Source organism: Callorhinus ursinus, unplaced genomic scaffold, assembly GCF_003265705.2.
Source record: "Callorhinus ursinus isolate GAN/ISIS: 27379988/994484 unplaced genomic scaffold, GSC_fseal_2.0 scaffold13, whole genome shotgun sequence".
Classification (NCBI taxonomy): Eukaryota; Metazoa; Chordata; class Mammalia; order Carnivora; family Otariidae; genus Callorhinus; species Callorhinus ursinus.
The window spans coordinates 48,067,857-48,078,478 of NW_027397075.1; the positions used below are offsets into that span (position 1 = coordinate 48,067,857).

At 53.9% G+C, this 10,622-nt stretch overlaps 1 protein-coding gene across 1 annotated transcript; it reads left to right on the top strand.

Annotated features, from left to right (window-relative positions):
* The first annotated feature begins 1,558 nt into the window (after positions 1-1,558).
* LOC112828487 (uncharacterized) lies at positions 1,559-6,667 on the top strand. Its single transcript, XM_073900273.1, has 4 exons — positions 1,559-1,576; positions 3,630-4,057; positions 4,168-4,321; positions 5,065-6,667. The coding sequence occupies exons 1-4, from the start codon at positions 1,559-1,561 to the stop codon at positions 5,404-5,406; spliced, it is 942 nt and encodes a 313-aa protein (XP_073756374.1). The 3' UTR covers positions 5,407-6,667.
* The last annotated feature ends 3,955 nt before the right edge of the window (positions 6,668-10,622 follow it).

The following is a 10,622-nucleotide window of genomic DNA, read 5'->3' on the forward strand; positions in this document are numbered from 1 at the left end:
TTTATATTCCATTGGTTACCAAGTTCTGCTGATTTTATCTCCTAAATATTTCTTTAATCCCTCCACACCTTTTCTCCACTTCCTACATCATTACCCTGATGCAAGGTACCCTGACCTTTCGCCTCTTAACTAGTGCAATAGCCATCAACCTGCTAGGGGCACCTGAGCCCATTCTGGACCATTCCTCACAATGCAGTCACATGACCTTTACAGAGCACAGACCTAGTCGTGTCACACACACACACCAGCTTGGGGAAGACTCAGTGTCTTCCCTTCAGCTTTAGGATAAAGACAACGTATTAATGTGACTTCTGAAGTCCTGCATCACCTGGCTCCTACTTGGCTCTGCCACCTGCTCTCATGTCACAGGACACATGCTCTTCCTGTCTCCACACCAGCCACACTGACTTCAGACAGTCCCGCACCATAGCCCTGGTTCAAGGTTATCCACCTGTTCCTATGCACGAAATGCGCCCCTTCCTCTCTTGGCCTGGGTAACACGTTTTCGTCCTTTAGATTCCAGCCCAAACTCCATTTTTCTCAGGAAACCCTTCCTGAGTGGGTCAAACCCTCCTATGTTAGGTTCTTGAAGCGCCCGTCACAGCTCATGGTTTACCTGTGTTTTGTGAGCATTTGGCGCATGGCGTTTCCCCCACGGTCCTATAAGCCCCACGAGAGGAAAGACCATGTCTAGTCGTGCCCTAGGCACATAGTTAAGTGCCTGGCACGTGGGAGGCACCGAAACATTTGCTCCTTGGGCGAGTGAACTAATGAATGCTCCATTTCTCAGATTTTCTCCAAAGATGACCCAGTGAAGAAAAATCACCACTTTCTGTCCACAGATGGCCTCCTGTGCCTCTTTCTGAAACAAGATGGGAGGTTAGATAGTGAGATGCATGTGAATTTGGTTGTGCCACAAACCTTACGTCCTAATAGTTCCCTTTATATTTTCCTAAAGAAGATCGCCATGTCTGGTAAGCGGGAAGAAAAGTAGACCAAAGCGATATGTACATTAGGACTCTACTGCCATTTTTAAATGCACTGAGAACGAACAGCAGCAAATCGTGGGATATGAGTGACCTTCTTTCCTTTTTTTCTTTTTTTGGTAAATTCTCCATTATGTATTACTCAGTAGAGAAATAAAAAGTATTAAGAACTTTTCTGAATGTATACACACACACACACACACACACACACACACACACACACACACACACACACTGGTTTAAAAAATGGAAGGTCATGTGTTCACATACCCAAGAATGGAAACCATATTTCCCCTCAGCCCGGAGCCTTTCTGAAAGTAGAAACCATTTCACTTCCCCTCTTTATTTCTCCCTGCACCATCCTCCCCCCATTTCAGCCAGCACTCTGGGTTCCAAGCACCAGAAAACCGACTCAGATTGATTTAGGCAAAAAAGGAAATGTAGATGCTTCCATAGCTGGACATTTCCAGGCATGGTAGCTCTCAGAGCTCAAGGGATTGGTCTTTCTCTGTTTCTTGCCTTGGCTCTCCTCCCGACGGTGGCAAGATGCCCACCAGCAGTCCCAGATTCCCATGTCCTACCAGCAGAGAGTACCCCTCCACCCTGGCCAAAGTCTTGATGCCGATCCCTGCACCGATAGCTGTGGCCAGGGTGGGGGTGGGGTGAAGTCTCTGACTGGCCAGGCCTGGGCCAGCTGCTAACTTCTGGCCATGGGACCTGCAGGAATCTGACAGACTACCAGTGAGTGGTTCAGAATTAGAATGCTTTGGCCAGAAGAAGGGGCAAGGGGTGATGGGCAGGCAAAACAGAAGGTGACCAGCACACCCTGAGCACCCAGCTCTGCCTGCAGCATGTGCTCAGCCCACAGCACTGACCAGCTGACCTCACCCTAGAACCATCTGGGGAGGGAGGTAAGTGGAGAATCGGGCAGCAGGACCTCACCAGGTCCCACATCAGCTGCTGAACCTCCATCGACTTCCATCTGTGCCAACAGTCTTAGCTGAACATCCAGAGGGAAGGATTCTGAGTCTATGCACGTCCCAGAAAGTGATGAGGAGGTGGAGAGTGATGTTTGCCAAGTCGTCTGGAAAATTGCCCTTGAGTTTCTCCAAACACCGTATGCCCAGGAGGCCCAGCTTGACAACCAGTAGAACTGGGGCCCACACTGGCTAAGCAGGCCACTCAGGATGGCTGGGAGTACCTGGTGGCCTGCTCCCCTCCCAGCAGGCCAGGCCCACAGGCTGGCAGGGGCTCAGTAAGGGCAGATCAGGCTCGAAGGGATAAACCTCTTAGCCAACCCTCTTCTGTTGAGGGTGTAGGATGAAGAGGAAACATGATTAATGTGTTTGGGAAGTTCCCAGCCCGACAAGAGAAAAGTAACAAGACAAGACTGAGGCTGTACTTTGGGGCATCGAGCTTGATGCATCGGTCCCTGTTAGAGGGACAGCATGCTAGCTAGCTACCTCTGTGCCAGGAACTGGGTTTGCCCCCCACCGTCTTTGCTTGCCTTGTCCCTTCGATTATTTCTGCCCTAGTGGCTCCAGCCCATTTTGACCACACAGCCTGGGTCACGACCCACTGCCCGCAGGAGCCCTGGCAAGGCACCTGCCCCCAACAAGAGACCCTCCCTTCTCACTCTGGCCCAGCCCCTCATCTGCCTGGAAGGCACCATCAGGCGAGGCGGGTACAGGCTCTCTTGGTGGAATCTCTGCCGGAGGGAAAGGCCCCGGGAAACCTGAGCCCAAAATGAGGAGTAAGGTTGGTTCCCGCACGGGCCTCCTGGGGCGGGGGGGGGGGGTCTTCTGTAGGCGGCACCATTTCCAAATACTCAGCAGCAAGGCTGGGAAAAGGCTGGGAGAAAGAGACAGACAGAGAGCCGGGGGTGAGGAAGTAAGAGCAGATGGAGGCCTGAATCCGAGAAGACAGTGCTGAGCAGCCCCCGAGCCTCCAGGCAGATGTGGGAATACCAAGTCCCACCCTGCTGGACCCTTCCCTGGCAGCTTCCGGGAGAACCCGGGCCTGGCACTGTCTGAACCAGCAGCCCACCAGTGGGCTCCTGGGGCCTGATGCGGCCACCCGGCTGAGCCAGCCCCCTCTCTTCCTCTGTGCCCCGCCTTGCAGTACACTTCTCCCTGCTCCCTCCTGGGTCATGCCTTTGCCTCCTCCCCTGAGCTGGCCTCTGCCCACACAGAAGAGGCTGGTGCCGCGGCTGTTTGCACAGTTAATTGCCAGTGTTTGGTGTTTAAGACTGGCAGGCATTCCCACGGGGGTCCTTCTTGATCTTTCTGCTGCCACCAAGAAGACAGATTGTCCTGCTCCAGGCAAGTTCTTTTTTTTTTTTTTTTAAGATTTTATGTATTTATTTGTCAGAGAGAGAGAGGGAAAGCACAAGCAGGGGGGAGCAGCCTCCCCACTGAGCAGGGAGCCCGATGCAGGGCTTGATCCCAGGACCCCGAGATCATGACCTGAGCTGAAGGCAGAAGCTTAACCGACTGAGCCACCCAGGCGCCCCCTGTTGCACGCAAGTTCTTAATAAACATTTAATGAATGAACGCATTAACAAATGAACACCTGTTATCTGATTTGAACCCCACAGCAACCCTTTAAGGCAACCCAGAGAGTTACCATTAGTGCCATCTCCAGCTGGGGGAACTGAGACACAGAGAAATTATATGCTACACAGAGGCACGCAGTGGCCAACTGGGGTCGGAATCTTGTTCTCCCAGTACCCACGACTGCACAATTCCAGACCCACAGCCTATCCCTTTCACCCCCCTGTGCCCTCTCAGCCGCTCCCTGGGGTTCAGAGAGCCAGCCTGGGGGAAGGTGCAGGGATCGAGTGGGCTGATCTGCACCCTGGCCCTGGCCTGTGGGGACAGTTGGTCTGGGCTGCTCTCTCCGCTTGCTGTTGAAGGCCTCCTCCCTGGGTCCACAGCATCCGGCAGCTCCTCTCCCCTGGGCTCAGCCTGCCTGGCACGGTCACGTCACAACCTCCACTGCAGTTCAAGTGAAACCTGGCTGGACATAGCAGTGACCTTTGACCTGCTGGCAGGCAGGGGCCAGATTCATTGGTAAGTGACCTCCTTGACTTCGGGACTGTGGGGGAATCAGAGAAAGTAGGATTCCCTGGGATTTGGAGGTGGGAGACACTAGAATACTTCCATGCAACCCCCCACCCCAGGAGCTTTTGTGGCACCCAGAAGACTTTAACCTCCGGAGCGGACTTCACCCAGGACAGCCTCGACGTGCTGGGGAGCCTTCTGCCGCTCCAAAACCCACTACCATTCCTGTGCACCAGTTCCTCTGCCATGAGGCCCCAAACCTGGTGGAGGAGGGTAATGAGGTTAATTACATGTTTCTCGTCGTCAGCTAATTTCTCTGATCTTTTCCAGAACAATTCCCGGGGTGGGGGGAGCTGATGAAGGTGTGATGGGCCATGACCAAAGCTACTAGCCACATGTGGCAATTTCAATTCAAATTCATAAAATGAAATACAAAATTCCTCAGTTGCACATTTTGAACAGCTAGAGTGCTCAGTAGCTGCTGTATTTGACAGCACAGATATAGGACATTTCCCTAACTGCAGAAAGTTCCATTGGACAGGGCGGGGCAAGAGCCTGACCTTGCCTCCCTGAATAACCTCGCAGGCCCCTTTTGGAAACGGGGCATGTCCAGGGCGGAGGGTGGGCTACTGGGGGATAGGGCTCGCCCGGCCCGGTCATCGCAGCCAGGAGGGTTCAGGCTTTGCCGGGAAGGCACCGCCTCCCCACTCACTGTCACCCCGCCCCGGGCCCGGTCCAGGAGGGCGCCCCCTGCCGGCTGGGAGCCGTAGGGCGACGGAGGCGCGGTTCGGCGAGTGAGGGGAACTAGCCAAGGATGCCGGCGGGCTGAGCGCTCGGAGCCGGGTCCCAGGGGAGGGGTGGAGCTGGCCGAGGCCGAGCACAGCGCAGAGCGACCGGACACCTGCGGAGGGCGGCCTGCGCCCCTCTTTCCCCGAGCAGGGAGCACTCTGCTCCCTCCGCGCCCCAGCCGTCCCCGTTAACCTGGCGATTAATTATTAATTTTTTCTCCCGGCTAGAAGCGGAAGTTCCACGGGACTCAGACGGGGAGGGAGCCTCGGAAGGGCACCAGCCGCTCATTTTGCCGCAGAAAGCAGAGGCCAGGGCAGGGCGAAGTCACCGGCGCCAGGCGGCGGCCTTTGGGGGTGGAGGGGGCGGGGCGGCGGCGGGGGTGGGGGCTGGGTGGCGAATGGAATGGTAATGTTCTTTCCTCTCCTCGGCCCCAAACACCGCCCCCTCCCCGGTCCCCCCTCCCAGGCCACCCCGCCTCGGGGCGCCACTCGCTGACCTCTTACCGACTGTCCATCCAGCGCCCGCTCCCTGTGCCGGACTCCGCAGGGCGCCTCCGCCTAAACGGCTGATTTCGTCTTCCCCCTTTGCCGGATGAACAATCTCAGAAGGCTGCAGTGAGGTGCCCGACGTGTCACAGCTCAGGGGCAGAGCGCAGAACCGAATCCAGGTCTTGCAGAAACAGGCCCAGCGTCACTTTCTGTCCCCACAGTTGCCCAACCCCGGAGATGCCTACACCCCAGTCTACCAAGTGAACAACTACAGGAGTAGAGGAAATCAGGGGCGGCACTGCCCAGGCCTTCAGGCTCCCTTCCCCACCCGCTCACAATCCTGCCAAAGATTCATGTCAAGCTCCATTATAAAATGCTCCTATGGGCTGAAAGCAATTGTTAAGTGAGACACTCCGTCCGAGAAGTCCCTCTGCTGACTCCGCAGCCATCCCATCTGTGGCCGAGACTTCAAGGTATTGGTTCACAGGTGGAAAGACCAGGGAAGGAACTCATTCCAAAAATGAGGATAAAAGTATTCTAAAATGAAGCTGGACGCCCCAGGAAGCAAGATTAGGTCTCCCAGGCCCTAGGGTACAATTAGGCACGCAGGCGCCCGCACGCTCCGAGGCAAGGACTGGGCCTATTAGAATCCATCTGGGAGGTGCTGCCCTGACCAGCATCAGTTCCTGGACGGGTGGGCACCGCGGAGGCTGAGGTTCGCGGGGAACCCAAGGTTCGTCCCCCTCCTCGCCACGAGATGTCGCTGCTGCTCACAGTTAGAGGGCACGCGGCTGGCTCAACCCCAGATCTGACTTCGGGCGTCAGAAACTCTGGGGGTGGGCCCAGGCTTCTACGGTTTTAAAAGACCCTCCAGGGGATTTTGATTCATGCTCAAGATTGAGAACCACTGACATAGGTCATCCCGCAGGACCTGCGGTCCCTGAAGTCTTGCACTTCTGCAGATGGCCAGAGTAACTCAGCCTGTCACCTGGAGTTCCCACCCTGCTAACTAACTTGGGCAGGACCTACATGCTCAGAGCTTCCATTTCCCCTACTGCCAAATTGGGGCTAATAGTATCCACCAGACAGGGTTGTTATGAGGCCAAAATGAGACAGTGTCTGAAAATGGGTCTGCAGAGGCAGATCACAATGCTAACAGGTGTGTCATGACTCTTGCTGTTTTATTCCCTTCACGACCAGCTCCAAACATTTGAAATGCAGCTGGTTCTGGGGTTCCATCATATCTCTTTTCTTCGCTCAACACCCCTATTTCTCTCCCCACCCAGAATCACCATTCAGAGACCCAGGGAAAGCCATGCTTAGTGCAGTATACAGCCCAATAATAAACGCTCAACTTCCATTGAGCACTCCCCATGTTCTAGACCCTGTTTCGTGTGTTTTATTTAATCCTTACACAGCCCTATGAAATAGGTGCTATGAAGGATGATGATAAGGACACTAAGGCACAGAGAGATTAAATAATTTTCCCCAAATCATGTAGCTAGCAAGTGGTGGGGCTGGATATGAACTCAGGCAGCCCAACACAGAGCTCATGTTCTCAAGGTCTACCCAAGGCTGCCCCTAAAGCATGGTTCCGGGGCCCCTGTTTGGTGAGCAGCAATGTGGAGGGGCGGAAAGGACACTGGGTGTGGATTCACTTTCTAGCTCTGTGATCACAGCTGAAGCACTGAACCTCTTGCTACACGCACCTCCTCAACGAGGCTGGGTGTGTCATCAAACCAGCATTGATTCAACATTGCCATCAGATCTGTAGACTGTGGCAGTGATCTGTAGACTGTAGCAGTCTTCCATGGTTTCCTTGCTTCACGATAGAAAAAGTTCCAGGTTCGTCTTGTACATTTCCTGCCCAGGCCTGGAATCAGCCTCTTCTCCAAGAAACCCTCATTAGTTTCAGGGATAAATGGCATTTCAAGGCCACAGTCTGGGCCTTAGTATCCTTTTTTTTTTGATCATGTATTGCATGGATTTTAAAAATATGTAAGTAAATAATTTTATTAACCAGTGTATTGAATGCCTACTAGGCATCAGGCAGTTTCTGGGAGAAGGTGGATTATAAAGAAGCATAATTTATTACCACCAAATTTCAGGACCCTAAGAGAAGTGGAGAAAGCCATTCAAGGGCATTTGTGCAATGAGGCCTCAGTAGCTCCTTGGGGACAGAGCGTCACCGCACGGGAGGGGTAGAATAACCTGGTCTCCCAGTTGGAGCCCAAAGCTTGAAGGTCTCAGTGTCTATTTGGCTGGTGAGGGAGAGATGTTTGAGTTCCGGATGATGCCAGGTATTGAGGGCAGGTGACTCCTCTTGCCATGTTTACTGGCTCGGGTGGCCCTGGGGACTGACTGAGGGCAGGCAGGAGGAGCAGAGTGGAGCTTTCTGGCAACCTCTCTAAGGAGCCCCTCAGGTGTGGTGCCTGACCTGCATAAACAGGTAGAAGTCTCAGGGGCCAACAGAGAATTCTGAGCACTGTAATTGATGTTGTTCTGCCCCCGCCAATCAGACAAGGGAGCTGGGGGGCTTGAGGAAGAGGTACAGGATAGGAGGTAGAGCACCCACAGGAGCCCCGGGGGGTTCTCACTGGGCAGTTTTGGGCACAGTAGAGCTCTAGGTCAGGGTGCCTGGGAGTGAGAGGTGTGGGCCCCGGGCTGGCTTCATTTCTCAAAAGCCATGGGAATAGGGCCCCAGCTATGGGGCCAGGCTTCATGAGAACCAGGCTCCTTCCCTGTTCCATCAGCCTGAGGGGGCTTCCGACCCTGGGCAGCCATCACCAGAACCACAAGTGACAGCTCTGTCCTCTGGTGTGATGCAAAGGGCCTGGCCTTTCAGGTCTGCCAGTTTGGGCTCTGAAACTTTCAACAATCACTGCGTGAGCCTCAGTTTTCTCCATGGCAAAGGGAGACACTCAGAACACCATCCTGGGGGCACCTGTGGGAATGAGATGGGGTGATCTGTCAGGGGCCTGGCAGAGGCCTGCCTGTGGTGGACTAGGCCCCTTCTCCTCTCAGGACATTAGGGAAACCAAGAACCCGTGCAATGGGCATGAGTGTCTACACAGGGCCTGGAAACCTAAAGACCTCCGGGAGCCAGGCAAACCCCCCACATGTGTGAAGCAGCCACCGCGAGAAGACAAGGAGGCAACCAAGTGGAGAGCGCGGGTCCAGCGGCATCCGAGGTATGGCTGCCAGTCTCCGCTGGTGTTGCCTTTACACTTGGGCTTGCACCAGCAAACAAGGGCCAACGTGATGGTGTCCCCGGGTTTCCAGAAAACCCTAAGGGTGCGTCTGAGCCTCTTCTGCCCCAGGTCCCACAGAGTGCCCAGCTTGGGCCCTGAAAACAGCATCTCTCCCGCCGGGGAGCCAAGTCTGTCTCCGACTGCACTACCAGGAGCCTCGGGGTTTGGTCTGGAGTTCGGTGAGAGGTACTGATTCCTGGCAGGGCAAGATGGGACCCTGGCTGGGCCCCTCTCCACAGCCAGAAACCTGCCCCTGGGGACAGGTCTGGGTCTGCTCTGGAGGTGCCTGGCTGTCCTGAGGGCTGCAGGAGAGTCTGGAATAAGGGAGGATGAGAGAGCCCTTTCACCACCCTGCTACCTCTCACAGAGGTCAGGTCTGCAGTATTGGGGTGTCTTTTGTTAGAGCTAAGGAGATGGGGGCCATGCGCTCCGCCCCTGAATGTGCCGGTGCGGTAACACGGAGAAACTGACTCTGGGGGTCCCCAAACCTGGGACTAGCTGCTGTGTATTGAGGGGGCTATTCTGAGCAGGGCACTCACTGGACAAGACATGTTACATACATATCTCCTCTAATCCTTACAACTCTCAAAGGAAGATATTCTTGCCCCAAATCATAGCTGAGGCTCAGAGAAGTTCCGACACAAAGCTGGGATCACACAGCAAACAAGTATTGAGTCTAGGTTTGAAACTCGAGAGGTATAGGTCTTTGAAGAGCCCCACTCCTCATCCATAAAGCCCTGCTGCCTCTATGCCGAGCTCCCACGAGGACGAGAATGGTTCTGGGCAACTCATCGCAGACACCAGAGAGCAAATTGTTTCTAAGACTTTCTGGACTCAGAGAATGAGTGCTAGGATTCTCCACAGCCCCAGCACTCAGGAATCTGTCATGCCCTCCTCCGTGGGCTCTGGTGAAGGAGGACCCATATTTGTTAATAAAATGAAACAAAGGAAGTGAATGTGTTTTGTACATGGTCAAGTGATATGCAAATGCAAAATGATTGCACCTTACTTTCCCTCCTGGGCATCATGACTCTCCAACGAATGAGGAGGTTGGGTTTCTATGTTTAATCCTTCTTTAGTGAAGTCATACAGCAGATTCATCCAGCCCCACAAGCACAGTCTTACACGACTTGTGCCCACCCAGAACAGTGGGGACCAGATAGATCGTTTACAGTTACACATCCCCTAAGATGATCTTTCCCAACTCTAGATCCAAGCAGACACTTTTGTTTTTATAGAGTGAACTATTATGTACAAGTCACTTTCAGCCTGTTCAGAAAACCCAGACGGGCAGGGGGTGTGAATTTGGCTTACCCGTTGAAGAAATGTGCAAGCTAAGAGAAGTTCTACAGTTCTCTCTGAGCTTCCCATACATCCAGAAAATCAAGTGACCTTAGGCAAACAGAAAAGCTAGTAGCTAGGAAATCACTAAACTTCTCTTTTCCTGCAAGAGTCCTTTCTTGTCAGACTCTGGTTTTCAAGGGCAATGTGACGAACAGTCGAACACCCTGAGGAGAATCCCAGCACACGTGCAGTTCTATTCCTCACCTTGGCTAATACAGGAATTCCAGCCTGACACCAAGGTTTTCTGGGATGCAGTTTACTTCTCCCCGCCCTTATCCACGTGTACACCCACCATGGTGGGTCCTGCTGTTACTACAGGATGGGAAGCTAGAAAGCGAAGTTTGGCATAATTATTGTCTCACGGGTGGATGAAGCCTGGGCTGTCGATGTGGCATGATTTGTAAGTAGCCACTCCATTGGCGGACAGCTAGATTCCTTCCAGGATGTGTCAGAACGAGCTTTAGGATCTTGGCTTTTCCATGCCTGTTTCCAGTTTCCTCCCCATGGGGTTTCCAGAGATTCCAGACAGCTGGTGGCTCCCACCCAGAAATGAAAGGGGCCTCTTGCCCCAGTGGGAAGCATGTTGAGGCCTCACGGCTTGTGGCCCCCTGGGCCGTTGCTTCACTGTGGTCGATTGGACGGCTCCGCTCCTTTTCTTTCCTGACTGGTTGTTTGGCAGGAGGAGGTTAAAGTGCCTGTGTT